Raw genomic sequence first — 21,323 nt, 5'->3', positions numbered from 1 at the left:
ACAGAACTTAAACATAAATTGGTTTGGATGCTCGAAGCCATCGGGCTCTCAGAAGAGCTCAGATTTTCCAAAATGCTGAGCACCCAGCCTCTGTCATTGTGACATTAAAGGCCAGGTTCTCAAGCAGTTACCTTGTTGCCAGTGTGCTGGGCTCCTTTGAAAACCTGGCTACTTATTTTGATGCCTAAATAGAAGCTGAATTACAGTATTTTGAATTTGGCCATTGTTGTAAAACTTTTGTTTTCTTTGTGGCAGAGGCCTCCTCCAGCAGATAATTTGTGCATGCTACCTGTTTAAAATTTGAAACCAGCACACAGATCTGATTTAATCTGGAAGGTCTGTTACCTTATAGGATAGATAGATCTATTGCATTCCATCTGTTATTTACCTGGGCAGATGGGTTCAGAATAAACCATTGAAAACCGTTGCGATGTTGGTGGAATTCATTATTGTTTAAAAACATTTTTGTGATTTGTGTAACAGAATTTATCTAATTTATTTTATAAGAACTGTGTATTGAATCCAGCCACGTCAGAAATGCTTCTGTTTGTTAATTTTCTTTCAGTCAACAGCACACATTGTGTGCTTGACATATCTTTCATAAATAAGCTTTGATTTATCTAGAAAAGTGGTTTTCAATTTTTTTTTCTGGTGACCCAGTTGAAGAAAACTGATGCCTGCGACCCAACAGAGCTGGGGATGAAGGGTTTGGGGTGTGGGAGGGGCTCTGGGCTGGGGCAGGGGTGCAGAAGGGGGTCTGGGCTGGGGATGAGGGGTTTGGAGTGTAGGAGGGGGCTCCAGGCTTGGGGAGGCTCAGGGTTGGGGCAGGGGATTGGGACGTGGGCTTACCTCAGGCTGCTCCCACTCAGTGGCGCAGTGGGTGTGCTGAGGCAGGCTTCCTGCCTGTCCTGCCACCACGGACCATGCTGCGCCCTGGAACTGGCCAGCAGCAGATCCGGCTCCTACGCAGAGGCACGCAAGCAGCTCTGTGCAGCTGTTGCCTGCAGGCACTGCCCTCCCCCTGCTCAGGGCCCCCCACCTAGGAGCCAGACCTGTTGCTGGCCGCTTCCGAGGCATAGTGCACAGTCAGAACAGGTAGGGACTAGCCTGCCTTAGCTGGGCAGCATCACCGAGGGGCCTTTTAACGGCCTGCTTGGCGGTACTGTCCAGAGCTGCCAGGATGTAGTGCCGTACGTTCCGCAACCCGGTACAGGGTCACGACCCGCAGTTTGAAAACCACTGATCTAGGACATTGGCTTCAATTTATGTTATCTCCAGCTTGCATATTGTGTTAACCCCAATACTGTTCTTCTGTAATCACTCTAAACCTTTGTGGCTTGGTGTCTTTTCTCTCCCTCTCTTCTGTTTGAGCAGCACATCTGCTTTGACTGTAAAAAGAATTTTTGCACTTCCTGTTCAAGCCAGCCTGAAAGCAGTCCCCTTCTCTGCCATCTCTGTCAGCGGTTCCGAGCCACAGCCTTTCAGCGGGAAGAGTTGATAAAGATGAAGGTGAAGGATCTACGCGACTATCTGGCACTCCATGAGGTTTCCACAGAGTTGTGCCGTGAAAAGGAAGACCTGGTGATTCTGATCCTTGGGCAGCAGCCTGTAATCACCCAGGAGAATAGAATACGAATCCCGCCATTAAACTCTGGCACATCTGGACAGCAGAGCTTCGTTGTTCTGCCACAGACTAGCACAGCATCTTCTACCTCACATGATGCCTCTCCAATGTCTGCAGACTCCATCTTGAGTCCAATAACTCAGGAACATCAACAGGTACACCAGTGTCCAGTTAGAAGCACCTTTTCATGTACTTAGTCCCTCTCGTTGTCAGATTAATTATTGAGGGGCTCCTTGTGTTTTTTCCCATCAAAATTCAGCACATATCTTCCTTTATTGAAGATCAGTGCCACGAGCATGCCGGGCTTCTGTTTACCACAAATGACAGTGCTTCAGTTGCATATTACGCACCGCTGTCCCCATGTTCATAACAAAGCTAAGTTCAGGGGGTCCTTGCTTAGGCAAACACTCACTGACTGCAGTGTTTGAGTAAGGACCTGAGGCATTTTGCTGTAGAACCATTCAGAAATTAAAATAATTCATTCTAACTTGTGGGTTTCATTGTTGCCGTTTGTCGGTTGTGGCATTTGTCCTTCCTGCATTAATGGAATTTAATAATCTTTGGACGTTCAGCCTTCTTTTTGGGTCTGGTTTGGATATATTGGATACTTCAGTCGCTGTTTTAAGGCAGTCTGATCATTGCTGTGTGTTCCACCTTTACACCAGCACCGGATACCCTTGTGACTAATAAGTCATATGGATATTTAATATCTACTGATGCTAAAGCATATTTTACTTCATTTTCTAGCCAGGATGTTGATGGTATACTGACAACTACAAGCAGCTGTTAGAATGTTATACCCTCATTCTGTATTTCCTTATTTCTTGTGCCAGAAGGCATCCAAAATTTCAAAGTGATATTGGAGTTGAAACAGTGGAGGAGGAGGATGGCTGAGGGGGCTCCTGGAGCCTGATCATCTACTGATTTGGGTCTGAAGAAATGCTTTGACTGAGGCCAAAAGTTATTAGCCCTGGCACAGAGACTGCCAGAAACTGTCCAGCTGAATTCTTTCAGAGGAAATCAGTCATCTGATTATTTATATTGCCTTGCTTTGTTGTTAGGCTTTGTACTGACTGCTGTGGAATGTTTCCTTAGGACTTGTCTATACAAACACTAAGATCACAGCAAGCTGGGGTGTAAATCTACCTCACATTAGCCTGCCACACGCTAGAAGTTCCCTGCTGTGCTTTAATCTGCTCCCATTTCAAAGTGTGCACTGTGGAACTTTGAATGGCAGCAGGCTCCATGCAGATACTTAGTGCACTAGTGCGAGGTGGATTTACACCCAGCTTCCTGTGAACTGTTTGTTTGTTTAGACAAATCTTTAATGTTTAACATCTACTCTGGGCCTTCCTGGTGGGCTTAATTCTCCCTGGGCCAGCTCAGAAAGTGCACCTCTTAGTTTCTCTATAGGTGTATCACGAGGCATGGTATCTTGTTTAAAAATGCAATGATTCTTGAGGACATCTTTCACGCATGGAGGTAGAAGGGCTTTTTACTGTCGTCGCGTTAGCTCAAATACCTGTGTTTGCCTATGAGTTCTACGTTTTTGACAGCAAATTTCAGCTCCTGGCGTCATCTGCTCACCTTGTGGGAATTCTCAGTAATATCAGCTCTTAAAATGCTTTTCATTTTACGATACTAACTAATCACAGCTCCCCTAAGTAGTAGGGGAACGTTCTCCCCATTTTTACTAAAAGGCAAACTGAGGTGCAGAGGATAAATATCATGCCCAAAGCCACAGATGGGGAATCAATATCAGCTGGGATTACAGCCCTGTTCCTTTCACCCAGTCCAGTGTTCAGAACTCCTGCCCTCCCTCCACAGATGCCATTGTCCTGTCCCCATTGCAGCTTCTCTGGCTGCTGAACTCTACGGAAGCCGTAAACTCCAGAGCAGCTTGAGGTGTGGGAACTGCAGGAGAGAGGCAACTAATTCCTCACTTAACATCTCCAACACAATACCCCAAACGCAGCAACACAATACCCCAAACGAGCACTGTGCCCTTATGGTCATTGAGTAACTGATCTGAGCAGTCTTGAAGGGCACCATCAACTGGGCTCTCAATAAGCAACACGGCACAAATTCTTGACATATTCTAGTGATTGTGCTGTCATGACATCACACATGGATGCCACCTCACAATGCAGGATTGTAGAGCTGTGTTAAGGCTTCACATCATGATAATCAGATGGCTTTGTGCAATGCCATTTTGAGTCTCTAGACCATCTGTCTCCTCCCAGTCCAGACTTGTAAGCCCCGTGAGAACAACATGTGGGGGTATATTGTACATCATCATGTTTTCTGATGGGGCTCAACATGTAATAAGGTGGGACCTGAAAGGGCCAAATATAACAACACTAAAGTTTCAAATTGAATTTTACTTGTTTAAGCGTCAGGAATGTGGTATAGAAAACCTACTTTCTGCTAACATGGCTCTGTTTTGTCTTGTAATGACTTCCCTAATTCCACAGTGTGCAGTGCATGCTCTGTGCTCAAGCCCATTCATTTCCCCTCTGGATATGCAGGGAGAGTCACTGCTGGTGAAAGATTTACTTCCTCTTCTAGGCAAATGGCCATGTGCCTCCGAGCCAAGACGATATGACAGAAATTGAGAATGCAGCAGAAGCACCAACAGAGGAGGAGACACAGGTCTGTGTGTATCCCCTAAAATCAGACAATAGAAATGGGAAGGGTTCTTATAAGGATTATTTCGTCCATCACCCAGCTAGTGCAGAATTGCCCCTACTGAGGACACTACACAGAGTAGCAGAATAACAGTGTGGAATACAGCCACCAGAAGACACTTTTGTGTACATGGAAAATGGCAGGAAGACCATATGTGCAGAGAACCTGGTGTCACTTTAACACAAGTGTCCTCTATAATGGAGGACATTATAATGTAACTTTATAATAGGAGGAGGTGCTTTTATCTCCCTCCTAGATGGCCCTTGTGTTCCTCGTAACTGGAAGGATTCATATTGCAGTATGGAGGGATGAAGATTCACCTTCATGGATGAGTTCCTGCTAGTCAACCTAAGAAAAGCTGCTTTGAATTCTGTTATCACATTGTGAGGTCAAATGTTAGTCTGTTTTTGTTCCATTTCAGTCTGTTGACTCGGAGGATAACCTGGTACAGGGACGGAGGGCCTCTCTTTCTGACCTAACGAGTGTTGGAGACATTGATGCACTCTCTGTGCGGCAGCTGAAGGAAATCCTGGCTCGCAACTTCGTCAACTATAAAGGCTGCTGTGAGAAGTGGGAACTGATGGAGAGGGTGACCCGTCTTTATAAAGAGAAAGACCTTCAGCATCTGGGTAAGGTGGAGGAACTAGATCGGTTTGCCAGGCTAACTGTCTGTCTTTCTCAACTCTCCACTTTGGCATCAACAGTAGCAAGCAACAAGTCAAAGGGAGAAGGGGCTATGGCAGGGTTGGCCACCTATGGCATGCGTGTTGAAGGCGGCACACGAGCTGATTTTCAGTGGCACTCTCACTGCCCAGGTCCTGGCCACCGGTCCGGGGGGCTCTGCATTTTAATTTAATTTTAAATGAAGCTTCTTAAACATTTTAAAAACCTTATTTACATTACATACAATAGTTTAGTTATATATTCTAAAAATGTTACAATGTATGACCAGCACGCAGAACCTTAAATCAGAGTGAATAACTGAAAACTCGGCACCCTACTTCTGAAAGGGTGCCGACCCCTGGGCTATGGTCTCCTTTCTCTTCTTATTTTTCCTTCCTTCACTCGTCTTGAATGGCTCCTCCAAAAGTTTCTGCCTCTACCCTTTGCAAGTGAGAGTTGGAACAGAGAGGAGGCATCAAGGACTAAATAAACAAGACAGGAGCGTGTCAGAGCGAACGCTGGTTAAACTATGGTCAGGCTTAGAGAGACAAGGTGGGTGAGGTAACACACAAAAGATACAAAGTAAATATCCTTATATCAAACTCTTCAGTTCTAAAGCAGCACTATCTTACTTTGCTTATGTGTACATTTTGCTTATTGATGAAAATATTTTTTCATCAGTTTGTACATAATGTGAAACCTGTTTACCCATATTTACCGATAATCTAAGTATGCCTGCCAAGCCCGTGGTTTACCACTGCATGTATTTACCCACATACGAGCTTTGTTAGTGTGGTTCAACTCAGGAAAGCAACTGCTTCGTTGTGTATTGAGAGTGAGAGTGGTTGACTCGAGTGACAAAATGCGTTCTTCCTGCTTGTTAGCCCTGCCAGAGCCAACATAGCTGTGGACGGTTGAGCTACCGCCTACTTCTTGTGCATCCTCACCAGAACTGTTATGTTCCAACAAGATGCATCCATGCATACCTGTGGCCAGCCGTCTGCACGGGTTATTACTGAGGGGCAACTGGAAGATAGTTGAGTTATACAGGTGTCACTGAGGGCTTTGTTAGCTCTGCAGATCATTTGTTCCTGGTGGTGACTTGCAACAAGGAAAGAACCCATTTTAATTCTCAGAACTCAGGTTGTTTCAGGGCTGCTAGTCAGAAAAAACATGTATTTACTTGTAAACTGAGGCTATCTGTTATGGAATCTGACAGGAGGTAAACATGGAAGCCCACTATGCCAATTGTTGAGAATCATTCTAAGAACAGAATCTTTAATTTTCAGGTTTAGAGCTGTATTTATTTTTGATCATCACTTACAGGGGAATATCAAGTTAAGTCAAACCTCTCTCCAAATTTTTCCACCTACTATTGTTAAAGTAAGATTATAACTAAAGGACCAGAAGATTCTGCCCCCCCCCCCCATTTTGTTTACTTTGTGCTTTAGACAAGCACTTTGCATATAGTCACTCGGTTTGCCTCCTGGGGGATCTTTCGTACCAGAATATAGTGAGAAAAACGTTTAGAGAAATTGTGTAAAATCACAAAATTGGAGTTCAATTGATGTCTTTCTATAAAATACAGAAATAATTTGAGAGAGTCATTTTGCTTTGTAAGGTCTTAAATTAACCGCACTTGAAGTAGACAGTCTATTAGCCTACCTATCGTCCTCTTGCATAATGCAGCTTTTCTCCTCTCTTTTTATATTGCAGTTTCTGACACAGATGATCAAAATGGTAAGTAATTTGTTTGTTCAACGATCTCACCACAAAGATTGTCAGGACTAGTTGTTGCTGTTGTGTACCCAGACAGGGGAGTATTTGTTCTAGGTACAAATTTTCAGCTCCTCCTCCCCAGATGATCAGGCAAATACTCCCACATTGTTATCAATGCAGGAGCAGGACTGTTTACAAGTCTCCAGTTGTGAAAAGATGGAGCTTCTCAACTTTAGTCTCACATAATTATATATAATTTGATATTTGACACTGAAGCCACTATTAATATATGTGTATTGGATAACACTGAACATCCTGTCCTAACGCTATGATGTTTCCTTAAATCTAATATGTAAACCCTTTTCTGTCTTCAGTTTCCTCAGGCAGTGCTGGGCTCCCTAGCACCGAAGAGAATCTCTGCAAAATCTGCATGGACTCACCAATCGACTGTGTCCTGTTAGAATGTGGCCACATGGTCACCTGCACCAAGTGTGGAAAGCGTATGAGTGAGTGTCCCATATGCAGGCAGTATGTGATAAGAGCTGTCCATGTATTTAAGTCCTGAGTGAGCAGGAGGAAAGACCAGTGTTGCCTTAAAGCCTCATCTGCTGTTAGAGATGGTCCAAATCTCTACAGGTAGATCAGAGACTGGCACGTAAGACCTCACAAGCAACCTGGAGTTCATAGGCGAGATGAGAAAAGGAGAAATCTTGGGGAATGGTTCTGATTGAAGCCATTGACTGGCTGTGCCCTTCACACCACAGTGCTTTTACCCTGCAGTGCCTGGACTCTGGGAGCCCCCTGTCCGCAGCAGACAGACATAATGAACACCTTGCATTCTGGGCTAGCTTGATCAACTGCTGATGGGGGACAAATCATCACTTGGCTTTCCAAGACTAACACCAGATTCTGAGGCTCATTTCCTCCACAGTAATAAATAAGGTGGACTGCGGTTTTGGCACATGACGTTTTCTTTTGTTTTGCTGCTACTGAATTCTCCCATTCTGATTTCCTCTTTAATTTGCTCTGTTCCAGGTCACCCCTCCACTGCTACTTTTTTATTTTCAGGGAACAAGATTTTATTGGGCTGGTTCCCTTTCTCTACGCTTTTTTTTTTTTGGAATGTGTAACTTTATTTTTATCTCTAGTTCCTTATGCTTGCAGGCCAGGCTCAACTTTTCTCCTCGCTGTTGCCTTTAGCTTTTTCATATCCAGAATTATTTTCTAAGCCTAGCCCTGTAAGAGCACGGGGAAACATTCACTATTGCGCCACAATAATATGAAAAGGAAGCAGGACTTCATACTGTTAAAGATACATTCTTTCCCTTTGAAAGGTAAGAGGCAGTGAAGTCGCTTAGGGCATAGAGCCTCCACTTGAAGCTCACCCAGCATAGACAGTGTTTGTCTCCCTCTCTTGGGTTATTCTTTGTTATAACACCACAGGATGGTGTGTCACCTGCAATCCCTGTATAACTGAACTGGCTGTAGAGTCACCCTCCAGTGACTAACGCGTGGGGGCCCTGAGGCACTAGTCCCGGACAATGCATTGCTTTGCTTGAATACTAGTGGAAAACCACTGTGGCTGTAGTAGTGTGACTTCGGTCTAGGGCTGCTTACGTTCCTAAAAAAGGCGTGGGAAGACATTTCAATTGTGAAGCCCTCAGTGATGTAGTCTTATAATGACCTCCTGAGGCCTAGAGATGAAGCTGTCAAAGAGAGACAGACTGTGAAATTTGGAGGAAAGTGTAGGATGACTTTTCCCACTGTTAATCTCCACAGCTGAGTTGTGTATTTTCAGTCTCATTTCCTGCTGTCTGCTGATTTGTCTTATGATTTGAGGAAGATAGTGATGATCAGGCCCCAGCCTTCCTTTTTCTGCCTGTTCCACAGTCCTGATGCGTTGCCAAATATGCAAAGACTGGTTGCGGAAGAGCACAAGATAACATCTCCATTTTCCTTTTATGGGGATGAGGCTATAGATTCACCTGGCCAAAGAATTCTACAGGGTAGACGGGAGATATCAAGCACAAGCTGTTCACGACACCTGTGGGTTAGAAAGGCTCAGGGGAGCTAGTGCATTGGTTTTCCTCTATGGCATATTAAAAAAGTGATCTTACAAGGTATCCTGGAAATACTCCATTCTGAACTGCCAGAAGAATCATCACTTTCAAAATCATCCTAGTATGCCTTAAATTTGACTTTTTTTTTTCCAGCTCAATCATGGTTCCACTAGTGTTATCTTATCCCATCCTAAAAGGCTGCTAGAGCCATTTAAGGCTTAGCCTTTGCTTCAGATTGTTTTTCACACATAGCTGTAGGCCTTACTATAATAATGTCAGAACTACTCATGTAAGCACATGGGTATTCAGAAGGAATGTGTGTGTGCGCAAACATGGTATGGTATTGGGCCAGGTGCAGCAGCTATATACAAACGTTTGCCCACTCTAGTAAGAGTGGGACATTCCTAGGCTCTGCAGCACTAGATATGTATGTAAAGAAGCAGCCTCTATTGATGTATCTATGCACACTTGTAAGAGCTGGTGATCTTAACTGCAAATTTATGTAATCTTTGCAACTGTAACAGTGCTTGCTGTACAACAGTAGTAATGCCTCTGCTGCAAGAAATGCATGGCCTGTGTGACGAGAGTCTTTCTTAGGGAGTATCATTCACGTATAGATATTTAAAGGAAGCTTTACCTCTGCACTGTGATCTGCAGCACCTGTACAGTAGAGGGCCTTTACTTTTAATTGGTGGTGATTCTTGTAGACAAAGGACAGGAATCTACAGCCTTGCCCCTTCTTTCTGTGTTTCTCTTCATTTCGTGTTAAGAGAGTTGCTACTTCTGGGCATTCTGACATGTGTTTTATAATCTCTGGCTCAAGATCTAGCATAGACTTTCTGAACCAGAGAGGTACTGACACACATTATGCCAGCAGCTAAATTGTATTAACTTTAATATTTTTCCCATGTAAGTAATTGCTGTAGTTATTAGTGAGCTGTTGAATCATGAATGGGAAGAGGTTGTTTACATCAATCTCTACCCATGGGCTAAACGTATGAACCCCCCTATCACATTCACTGTGAAAAATGGTCAGCAATAACTGTAGGATAGGGGGAAGACACTTTCCCTATTCAATGAGCAAATTTACTTTACTTCTGCCTCCGTTCTACAGCAGAAGGGCCCCAGTGCAGATCAGTCTCTGCAGGGATGACTAAGAATGAGATGTGCACACACCCCTTAAGCTTGCAATTTGCTTTCCTTTTCCCATTGCAAAAAATGATGCTTTGCTGGAGGGGGTGACTGAGAATTTATTTTAAAGTGAAACTTTAAAAAAGTCCAAGGAAACTGGTTCATAATCCAAAGGAATATACTGATCTGAACTAAACTGTATCCAAGTGCTTTATGTACATTGTACACTTGTTCAAATGTTTTGAAAGTTAATGTTCTACTTGAAATGGCTTCTGTTAAATTCCTTTAAATCCTAGTTTAAACAACTAGTTTTGGTACAGAGTTCTGCTTTATAATTTTATAATAAAATGAAAATTTGATTTATCCAACTAGTTCAGTTTTGAGTTTTACTCTTTTGGGGAGCAGTAGAGGGAGGGGCAGATGTTTGATTTACTGATGCTTTTGAAGTTTAAAAGAAGGATAAGCATGAAACAAATACCACGATGCTGTGTAGTATAAGAACTTGCTTGAATATAGTGTAAATTCATCACCGCCAGTTCCCCTGACCCAACCTGAAGTTTTTCTTCCTCAAAAGTCTGAGGAGGAAAAGAGAAAACTCTCAACTGTATTCTTAACCTTTGTAGCAAAGTAGCCACTATCAACTGCCATTGAAGTCAATAGGACTTGACAGGGATCAGCCTTTTGCCATTTTCATATTACAGATTTGTCAATATTTACACAGACCTGCATCAAGAACCACCACAACAGCAGCAAAGCAATTTGTAACCAACAAACTACATCCTAAAATGAGCAAGGAAATTCAGATAAAAACATACGTCAGTCGGCCTCACCAGCAAGTGGCTGAAGTAAATTTGAGTGGCTTACTAAGTTGATTCCAAGAAGCCTGCTGGAATAGGAAGAAACCAGTGGGTTTCCTTACAATTCCTGAGCAAGGTTAACATGTCTTGGGCTAAGTTTCTCAAATTGCTCTATCTACCCTAGAGCTGAGTGGCAGTGGGAAATACACATGACCATTAGACCAGGGGTTCTTCAATTGGGGGTCAGGACCCCTGAGGGTCACAAGGTTATTACATGGGGGGTCATGAGCTATCAGCCTCTACCCCAACCCCGCTTTGCCTCCAGCATTTATAATGGTGTTAAATCTAAGTTTTAAATTGATAATGGGGGCACACTCAGAGACTTGCTGTGAAAGGGGGCCCCAGTACAAAAGTTTGAGAACCACTGCATTAGACCATCTCTCAGGTGACCTTTTGAGAGGTAGTTTGGTTAGTCCACATACAATAGAACTACACTTCAGACAAAACTCTCAGCACTTGAGGTAGAAACAACAAATCCATCTGTGGATTAGAATAATGTTCCTAGACCCCAGCAAACCAGAGATCGCTGGTTTATGCTAGAATGGAAAAGTCCTTAAGTTAGAGACAATGCCTGGAGAAGCAAGTTATTACAGAGTGAGGTGGAGTGAGCATCCCACCACATCTACGTGCTTCCACCATTTTCTTTATAATAGACCTAGGAAAATATTCAGTGAAACAAATACAATTTTCCTTATAGTACTTTATTTAAATGCTGCCATGAGTGTGAAACAGTCCAGTCCAAACCTTGGGTCTGAGTGTCCTTCCCTGGGCTAAAGACCTCATTACCCTGCTATGATAGAGAAACCCCATGGTGCCTTCACTGCTCTGCATTACAGGAGCTAGAAGTTGAGGGGAGAGCATGGAGGCTTCATGTTATACGAGGTGGGGCAGGGGAGAAACAGCATCTGCTACTTCACACCCCATGGCACTAGGAGCATAAACATCATGCTATCGCTTTAACCTGACCCAGCAGCTGCAGGTTTGGCTGTTTTGAGCCAGCCTTGCTTGTAACACACTAGGACTATCACAACAGTACTGTGGCAAACTTTGCAATAAAGCACTTGGACTCCAAAATCCATGATTTTTTACTTTCAAAGTTATCAAACCCCCATTAAATATCCATCTATTTCTCTGCAACCCTATTTTCTATCCAAGTCCCAGCCCCAGGCCATACATGAGTTGTCTATTCATAAAGTTTAGTGTCATGGAATAGACTGCAGTATATTTAGATAGCAAAACCTGCAAATAACTCCTCCCAGGTTTCACTCCTTGAAATCTGAACAGCAGCCAAGAGATTAGATTACCTCTACATAGCACTGATGTGACCAACTCCTACGGGAACAGTCTAGTGTCCACAATTCAAGGAGGTTGAAAAACAGGAGGGGGTTCAGAGAAGAGCCATGAGAATGGGAAAAGATTGGAAAATATTCTGGATAGTGATGGGGATCCTGGTGTCTGCTTAGCAGAATCTTCTCTTTTAAGAGATGACTTGATCACAATCTGTAAGTACCTACATGAGAAACACAACTAGAGATGGACCTCTTCAGTCTAGCAGACCCAAGTATAGCAAGATTCCAGACACATTCAGACTGGAAATGAGGCACAAATGTTTACAGTGAGGGTAACTAACCCTTGGAACAACTTACCCAAGGCTGTGGTGGACTCCACTGCCGGCCCCTTTAAGACTAAATATTTTTTTCTAAAACCCATTCAGACACATAAATTCAGGGAAATCCTATGCTCTGTTATATGGTCACAGTGGTCCCTTCTGGCTTTATAATCGATGAATTCCAGGAGACACTGCGCAGAAGTTAGCTCTTCACTCACCTTTGACTTCAGCAGCCTGGTTGTGACAAAAGAATAACCTGGTGACACAAACCCTTAACGGAAGTTTATTTGGCCCAGTTTTAAAATGAAACAGTGTCTAAGCTGTTTCTGGATGCTGACCTATAGCTTTGATTGTTAAAACAGATTAGCCAGCAACAGTCTTAAAATAAACCCGAGGAGAAAATACCAAGCAGTATAAATGGCAGAGTTTAGACTAGCTTTCCTTTGTTTGAATTATAGCAGTGCAGCAAGTTCATACTGGTAATAGGAAGTTACACACTGCCAGGGTTTGTCTTCTGTTCAGATACAGAACAGCCTGAGAAGAATCTCTGTCCTTACCGGAAAGGAGAAGACACTGTATAGTTTTTATTTATAAAAATACCCCAACTTTAGAACAAAACAGATGAAGGCAGCACCTGGATGGAATGGATGGGTTCAAACGATGGACAGAAAGAATGGATTCCAGTGGTGCCATCTTTTAGTGAGAGCTCTGATTTCATTCCAGCTGGCACTGATAAAAATCTAAGTGATTGCTATGGATCCTTAGAACCCAGCTGTGAGGCTCCAGCCATTTGACAGATCTCAGCCTTTCTTCCACCTGCCTAGTCTCTGCTGTTCCTTCCTAGAGCACAGGAGTGTTGGGCCAGGCAGCTGCCTTTAGTTTTTAACAGGGGGCCACTAGCCTCCGTTTCCGGATACACTCCCAGATCCAGTCAGGAGAGACGCGTTTGGCTCCAGGGTTCTCATCAATGTCCCCTATTACGTGTGTTGCTGAGGCAGCGTCGAACTCTTGCACAAGGTCTCCATCATATGCCACAAAGTATCGGCGGATTTTGCTGAAGTCCTCCACAGAGGGCGGTAGATATAGCTTCACCCCTGTAAATATGTCCAGCAGCATCTGCAAATTGTGGGGAAATAGAAGAAAGCTGGTGAGGCAAAATAAGAGTGGGAAAGAAACTAGAGAGGGCTGGGTGCTTTACGAGATTAAGCGCTCTTCGGGCACAGACTACGTACAGCTCCTGATGCAAGGGGACTGACAGAGGTCTTTGGGTGCTACTGCAACATAAATAAGGATTAAGCTTATTTAATAAAAGCTTTGGGAACAGAGACTTTCTTTCCTCAATGCTGAACATGTTCAGTTGTTTCAAATGGGACCTCCAAATCAAAGGGGCTCGCCCGGCAGGAGGTGAACAGGGAGCATGCTGAGGCAGCAAGATGCCCCCAAACCCAGATGGGTAGGAAGCACAGGGCCTTATCTTCTATGCTGCCGCTGTGCAGTGTGAACGCTGCAGCAGGACAAGACAAGTGACAACTCTTCTGAGACACGTAGTGTTGGATTTGCAGGTGGTGCTGTAGGTAGGGGTTTATAGGGCCAACCCCTTACCCCCACTCTGCAGCAATGCCTGCTAAGAACCCATCAGGACTCCAAGATGACACTGTCAGACTGAACAAACACCCTCCCGTGCCCCAATCTCAGTTCTTTGAAAGTATTCAGCAGGTTCCAAGCACGAGCCCCTCAAGTACAGAGTCCTGTGAGCTCAGAAGAGGGGGCTGCAAACCAAGAGGATCTTGTTCTAATCCCAGTTCAGAGGCCGTCTTACCTTTGTAAATCCCTCACTCTTTGAGCTTCAGTTAATCCATCTGCACTGGGATCTCTCACACAGACACACTCCTGGGAAAGTCAGATGCTGCAACTGAACTGTACATCCATAGCTAAGTGCCTTACTAAAAGCTACAGGGCCACTGTATTAAGCCCTCTAGCCGGCTGCTCTCGGGGCCCAGTGACCAAAACAAGCCTGCTGCTGAGATGCCCAGTGGCTTTGGCAGCTGGTGTTTTTCAGTTTATCTAGTGCAGCATGGTAGCCCTCAGTTAGCACTTGCTATTCACATCAGGAGTGTTCCAGCTGACCCAAACCCAGGGACTGTTTTTCCTGTACCCAGTCCCTACCCTACCCCACCCACAGTTCGTACAGAGCAAAGCAGGGGCTTTGCCATTTCTCTCCATGCAGAGGCCACAAAGCTCAAACCTTCCTCAAAGAGCTTAGCAGGGACAGCACAGTCTGCGACAGGAGACAGCGCACTTGCTTGTTGAAGGGTTTATTGCAGATTGGCACAGCAAAGCCCAGTTTTTCCAGCCCCTGTTCCTCATCTAGTGTGTCATGTGACAGCTCCTTGTCCTCATCTGCATGTTCCTGATCAGCTCTGCCTGCGTCTCCTGTCGTACTAGCCCATCTGCCAGCCTCCATGGCCAGGCAGCTCACGGGTGGCTACGCTTTCTTCTGCACCATGCTCTCCGCATGGAACGCCTCCCCAGACTGATCCATGACGCCATCACTCTCCTTCCGCAGACCCACCTGACAGTCACCCAACTAGTGGCTAGGGCTGAAGATCAGTCGATTTATTTAAAACCCCCAAACTCTACAAGCCTTTCAAGTGCCTAGGCCATGTAACTTTATCCTCCCAATGATGAGTCACTTATAAAGCTGCACAGGTCACTAGTTAATGCAGAAACTGGAATGGCCCAGAAGCTTCATACTGCAGGACATAATGTGATCCCCAGCTGGGATCAGGATAGACACTTCCTCCCCTCTGCACCCCAACCGCTTCCACACACAGCACTGCACCAATGACCAGGTGCAGTAAGAGTAGCCGTGCCCTCTGTCACGGCATCTAGTCCAGCCCGCTGCTGGAGTGAGGACGGAGTTGCTCCGGGATGACAACCCCTGTTATCTCAGCCACTCTGTCCTCAGTGTGAAAGGAGGGGGAGGAGACAGAGGCTCAGTCAGAGGAGCTTGCTGCTACCATTTCTGCTTTTACATTTCACTGAACTCCGATTCTCAGACTGGCTTACAACCGATCCGGGGGGCAAATACTGTGTCATTACTGCTTTGCTCAGGATGGAGGGCAGAGGCAGACTGCGAATGTGCACTGCGTAACGGACACCACCTGGAAGAGAGCCAGGCTCCTGAATGAGTCAACGTGCCTGCTCCCCACATCTACCAGAAGCCTCAGTCATTTCCTGCAAACCCAGCTGCAGTGCAACACATCAGCAGAAAAATCCAGTCAGTTCGCTTCAGTCTTTAATGACTAGCTAACGGGCTGCTCTATGAGGGTGGCTGGAAAAAGCTCTAGCTCTTCTACCATGCTGATCTGCTAGCACCTTCCTGGGTGCCCAGCTCGCCTGCTGGTTCTCTCTCCACGTCTGCTCTGCAACAACAAACAACAGCCCCTTTGAGCAGCAGTTCTGCTTGCACTGAGTCTCCTTCCTAGCCCAGGCTTGGCCCTGCGTGTGCTGGCGGTACGAGGCCCCAGCTCCCCTGGAGTAACTCACAGGGCATTCCCATTCACCCTTCCTCATTGCTCCTCCCCTGCCCCTTACTGGCTTCTCCAGAAGACTGAATGTACCTCCTCCTAGCCTGAAGGGTGGATACGGTTCTGACAAATCATCCTCCACTGGGTGCAGTGGCCAAGAGCAGCCTGATGCTCAGATTGAGGCAGGGAGGCTTGAAGCACCCACCTCCACATGCCAGGCCTCACGTACCGCAGCTTGGCAACCCTTGTTTTCCAGATAGCCGGCTGCAGCCATGCTGGGGAACATGTCCCCAAGCAACGGACTCCACTCTGCTGCTCATAGACTTTAAGGTCAGAAAGGACCATTACGATCATCTAGTCTGACCTCCTGCACAATGCAGGCCACAGAATCTCACCCATCCACTTCTGTAACAAACCCCTAACCTATGTCCCTGGAGCCCACTGTACTGTGCAGAGAGCAAGCAGATCCCGCGATGCTGAGTTAGAGGAAACGCCTCCCTTCCCTTCCAATCGCTGGATCAACTGCCCAGGAGGCAGCTCTGGAGCCTAATCTCCGTGGGGTGGGAGGTCTGAGTCTCCACAGCTCCTCAGCTGGATGGAAGGTGGAAAAGCTGGAGGTGAACCAATAATGATGGTGCATCCACTTGGCAGTGGCAAGCTCCAGGCCCTTAGCCCTTCTCCCCAGGGCATGGCTGGCTATTGCTTGCTGCTGGGAACAGCTGCTTTACTGGCCACCTGAGAATACTACTGCTACGCAAGGTTCAGAGGAAGGTTACGTCAGGCCCGTAGACTCCAGTATGGCAGACACCGTAGCAGCCTAGCTGCCCCCTGCACAGCACATGGCCTCTGCTTCAGATTTGTTCTGGAACATTAATGCCTTAGTTTTCCTTGTCTCTTAACTGCCCCGCAGCTCCCCCAGTGGTCTGAAGCCATCCCCACCCAGCCGTCAGTACCTTCTTTCTGTTGTCATCCAGCTCCACTGCTTTCCGTTTCTCCCCTCGCTTCTCCTCTGCCTTCTTCTGGGGGGATCGACCAACTGCTTTGCTGCCTGTCAACAGGAATGGCCTGGATTAGTGCATTTTGCAGAGACGGGTGTTTTAAAGCAGGTTCGGATGCACAGATGGAGAGAGGAGAACAAGTTCCCTGCTCTGATCACTGTATCTTGGAGTGTTTTTATTATTTACCAGTTTGTCTCAATACTGAGCTGTAGCACATCAGCCTGGCTTCCATCTTCTCTCAGCCTCTGTGAGCCTCAGAGCCACAGTCATTCATTTGATGTAAATTGCAACACCAAAACCACAGGCGCTGCCACCTTTGCACAGTGCGACTGACACTAACGTTAGGTACAAGGTGCTGCAACACATACACCTGAAGGTGAACAAAAGCCCAGCCACCGAACCCAAATCCCCAGAGGCCCTTACACTCTGTGGAGGGCACCCTCTTACCTTCTGGCTTCTTGGCTTTTGGAGGCGATTTGCTTGGGGGGGTCTTAGCAATTTTGTGGGGTGTGGAAGACCTAGAATTTCCCTCATTCTCGCCACTGCTGCTGGCTGTGGACCCCTCCTCCTCTGCTACAACAATATTGAAATCGGACTTCTCCTTGGAGAGCTGGTACAGCTCCTGTCCCGCAAGGAAACAGATACTACCTGTTAGCCACAGTGAAATTCCCTGACATCAGATGTGAAATGCCCAGAGACACAAGCGATAAACCAGGCACCCCCTAGGGCTCCTCTCTCCAGCACCTGCCCTCTGAAGCCCCTTCCTCATGCTCTCCTGAATTCCTATCAGCTGCTCCACACAAGACACTAGGCTAACAAAGGGTCATGATTAAACACCAAATGACAACCGTGAGGCCGAGAACAGCTGACCAACAACTGACTGGTGAAGGCAACCAAGAACCCACTTCAATCAGTCAAGGACGTGACAGGTACAAGGACGCAGTCAGGTTGTGCCCAGCGAGTGTGGTTCAGACTCTTGGCAGACTGCCATTCCGACCTTGCTGTCACACTATGATCCCCCCCCTCCCTTACAGTCAATTCCCAGATGTCTCCCCATCCTTCACTGGGCATTGGTAGAATGTGGTAAGACTGGCAGAACTCGGGTTGGAGGTTACCACTTTCCAGAAAAAAGTCTCTCCATCAACCTGGCTGTTACAAGAGCTAGTGCAATGCGTTGCCAAATATTTCCCAACCGTGCACAAATGCTCTAGTAACTCGTATCTGAAAGCCTCAGGAAAGCCTATTGCTGTCCAGTATTATTAATCACATTTATTATGCTACTGCTTAAGAACCAACCAAGAATGGGGCCCCACGGTGCTAGGTGCTGTACAAACAGAAGCACATGGTCCCTGCCCCTTACCATCTAAATAACCAAACTGATCTCAGAAGCAGAGCAAAAATGCAGCCTGCCACCACAAACACCACTTCTAGCAGATGTCTTTGTGCAAATGTTGCAATCAGACTTTGCCTGTAACTTTATGAAAGGGTTTCCCTTCGGCTTGATGCCCTTACTGTGCTCTACCTGTGAACAGATTACAAGTCTCACCTTGAGCTGAGGGAGGTTGGTGGCAGTCTTCCAGTCTTTGTCATCTCGGATCCGGGTGCAGCGAGGGAAGCGGATGGAGATGCCATCTGCAGTGTGGGCTTCTGCTTTAGAGAACTCAGCCCCTGTGATCTCCCACACTGGGGCTTTCTAGACCGAGAATATTGGAGATCCATCAGGTTTCCTTTGTAACCCTCTCTCTCATCGACTAACTGAATGTGTGTCTGAGCCCCCCATCCCTTTCACTGCAAGAGATCAGGCCAAACTGAGTGAAATACACACAAATTAATCCTTTGAGTGTTGCCGTTAGCTCTTTTACCAAACACCTACAGGCAGCCATAAAGAGTAACTGTTGTGTTTTCAGTTACATGACCAGAAGTATCACAGATTGTGTGCACGTGTGTGCCAACTTTGAGATAATAAATATAACATATGCGTGGCACCAAAACTGTCTGCAAAATTATGGAGTGACAGTAGATATTTAAAGTTGCAATTCAATTTTCACAAGCCATTTAACTTAATAAAGTTCCTTTCTGCCTGACATTTCATGTGAGGTCCCTCACCAGGATGGATTTGTTGGGAAAAGTGAGTTTGCTAGGATCAGGTGTTTCAGAGAAACAGGATTTTTCCAGCAGTAAATGAGTCCCCTAAAGTAGCGGTTTTCAAGTTTTTCTGGTGACCCAGTTGAAGAAAATTGTTGATGCCCACGACCCAAAGGAGCTGGGGATGAGGGGTTTGGGGTGTGGGAGGGGGCTCTGGGTTGGGGATGCCAGCTCTGGGTGGGGCTGGGGATGAGGGGTTTAGGGTGCAGAGGGGGCTCTAGGCTTGGGGGGACTCAGGACTGGGGCACAGGAGTGGGGCACAGGCTTACCTCGGGCAGCTCCTGGTCAGCAGTGCAGCAGGGGTGCTAAGGCGGGCTTCCTGCTGTCCTAGCACTGCCGACTCTGCTGCACCCTGGAAGCGGCCAGCAGCAGGTCTGGCGCAGAGGTTCACAAGTGGCCCCGTGGGGCTCTTGCCTGCAGGCACTGTCCCCCACCCAGCTCCCACTGGCCGCGTGCGGAGTCGGCGCTCAGGGCGGGGGCAGTGCGGAGCCCTGTGGTCCCCCTGCCTAGGAGCCAGACCTGCTGCTGGCCACTTCTGGGCACAGTGTGGTGTCAGAACAGGTAGGGACTAGCCTGCCTTAGCTGGGCAACACTGCCGACGGGACTTTTACTGACCCGGTTGACGGTACTGACTAGAGTCGCCATGACCCAGTGCCTTCCATTCCACGACCCAGTACTGAGTTGCAACCCGCAGTTTGAAAACCACTGCTCTAAAGGTTTCTGTCAATTCCTCTCTTAATAGCAGCTTGGGCTGGAAACCTCAATTGTAAAAAATTGAAATCTTAGATGAGGTTTGATGCACCGGAATATTTTTCCCAAGAAAGGCTGCAAATGCGACATTGAGAACTTGTGCTTCTTCTCAGAGCCCCACCGTAGTAACTGCTCGGTAGCACAGAAAACCTCTGCCTTTGCTAAGAGATTAGTGCATTGCCTCATGCCAGCCCTGGAGAGCAGGATCTGTCCGAGGAAGCACTTGCCTTTGGGTCTGGAACAATGAAGTCTGGATAATAGTTCTTGTTGATTTTCAGCCAGCTTGGAATTTTACTGGGATCCTAGAAGGCCAAGAGGACAGGATCAAACATAGGAAGGGTGATTATTACAACAATATGCCTGATAAAACACAAACCTGCAAATACATGTTGAAGGGGACATTAGCCCTTACCCTGGTTCTTGACACGCAGGCCATGTCTACATCTAAAATTTTGCAGCGCTGGTTGTTACAGCTGTATTAGTACAGCTGTATAGGGCCAGCGCTGCAGAGTGGCCACACTTACAGCAACCAGCGCTGCAAGTGGTGTTAGATGTGGCCACACTGCAGCGCTGTTGGGCGGCTTCAAGGGAGGTTCGGGGAACGCGAGAGCAAACCGCGGTGAAGCTGGTCTCCTTTCCCGGTTTGCTCTCTCGTTCCCCGAACCCCCGAACAAGCAGGTCTCCTTCCCTGCGGTTTGCTGGGTGGTTCGGGGAACGCGAGAGCAAACCCGGGAAAGGAGACCAGCTTCGCCGCGGTTTGCTCTCGCGTTCCCCGAACAAGCAGGTCTCCTTCCCTGCGGTTTGCAGGGTGGTTCGGGGAACGCGAGAGCAAACCGCGGCGAAGCTGGTCTCCTTTCCCGGTTTGCTCTCGCGTTCCCGGAACCACCCAGCAAACCTCAGGGAAGGAGACCTGCTTGCTCGGGGAATGCGAGAGCAAACCGCGGCGAAGCTGGTCTCCTTTCCCGGTTTGCTCTCGCGTTCCCGGAACCACCCAGCAAACCTCAGGGAAGGAGACCTGCTTGCTCGGGGTTCGGGGAACGCGAGAGCAAACCGGGGAAGGAGACCAGCTTGATTACCAGAGGCTTCCTCAGGTATGCTGGGATACCTGCTTATTCCACGGAGGTCAAGAAAAGCGCTGGTAAGTGTCTATATTTGATTACCAGCGCTGGATCACCAGCGCTGGATCCTCTACACCCGAGACAAAACGGGAGTACGGCCAGCGCTGCAAACAGGGAGTTGCAGCGCTGGTGGTGCCCTGCAGATGTGTACACCTCCTAAGTTGCAGCGCTGTAACTCCCTCACCAGCGCTGCAACTTTCTGATGTAGACAAGCCCGCAGACAGAAAGCAGAAGTCTGAAGTGCAGGCCATGCAATGTGTAGTGGGGTTAAGCAGGCAAGCATATCCATAGCTCTGCATGCTGGCAGAGCCTTTCCCCCCAGGGTCTACAATTTATGGTCATGTTTCATTTTGAAGGGTCTTGGGGCTTTGGCACCACCTCTTTTGTATCCCACGAGAGGGGTAAGAAGTGAGGTTGTGCTTTGGTCAGAG

The 21,323-nt window shown here is 46.9% G+C and overlaps 2 protein-coding genes across 6 annotated transcripts in view; one reads left to right on the top strand and one right to left on the bottom strand.

The window, feature by feature from the left end:
• Nucleotides 1-10,256, top strand: part of RFFL (ring finger and FYVE like domain containing E3 ubiquitin protein ligase) — a 45,469-nt gene extending 35,213 nt beyond the window's left edge. For all 3 annotated transcript variants that reach the window (XM_050928952.1, XM_050928950.1, XM_050928951.1), the window contains exons 3-7: nucleotides 1,375-1,779; nucleotides 4,193-4,276; nucleotides 4,734-4,941; nucleotides 6,692-6,715; nucleotides 7,069-10,256. In XM_050928952.1, coding sequence (XP_050784909.1) covers nucleotides 1,375-1,779; nucleotides 4,193-4,276; nucleotides 4,734-4,941; nucleotides 6,692-6,715; nucleotides 7,069-7,259 — 912 coding nt within the window. In that variant the 3' untranslated portion in view covers nucleotides 7,260-10,256. The remainder of the gene's footprint in view (nucleotides 1-1,374; nucleotides 1,780-4,192; nucleotides 4,277-4,733; nucleotides 4,942-6,691; nucleotides 6,716-7,068) is intronic.
• A 1,553-nt stretch (nucleotides 10,257-11,809) lies between these two features.
• Nucleotides 11,810-21,323, bottom strand: part of LIG3 (DNA ligase 3) — a 30,920-nt gene continuing 21,406 nt past the window's right edge. For 2 of the 3 annotated variants that reach the window (XM_050928915.1, XM_050928917.1), the window contains exons 16-20: nucleotides 19,998-20,076; nucleotides 18,426-18,568; nucleotides 17,327-17,501; nucleotides 16,835-16,929; nucleotides 11,810-13,467 (exon numbers count right to left, since the gene is read on the bottom strand). In XM_050928915.1, the coding sequence (XP_050784872.1) occupies nucleotides 13,234-13,467; nucleotides 16,835-16,929; nucleotides 17,327-17,501; nucleotides 18,426-18,568; nucleotides 19,998-20,076 (726 nt within the window). In that variant the 3' untranslated portion in view covers nucleotides 11,810-13,233. The other variant, XM_050928916.1, reaches the window with a different exon arrangement.

The sequence above is a fragment of the Gopherus flavomarginatus genome, chromosome 19, assembly GCF_025201925.1.
Source record: "Gopherus flavomarginatus isolate rGopFla2 chromosome 19, rGopFla2.mat.asm, whole genome shotgun sequence".
Lineage (NCBI taxonomy): Eukaryota > Metazoa > Chordata > Testudines > Testudinidae > Gopherus > Gopherus flavomarginatus.
Note: the sequence above shows the minus strand (reverse complement) of the source record. Positions and strands in the feature narration are given on the sequence as shown.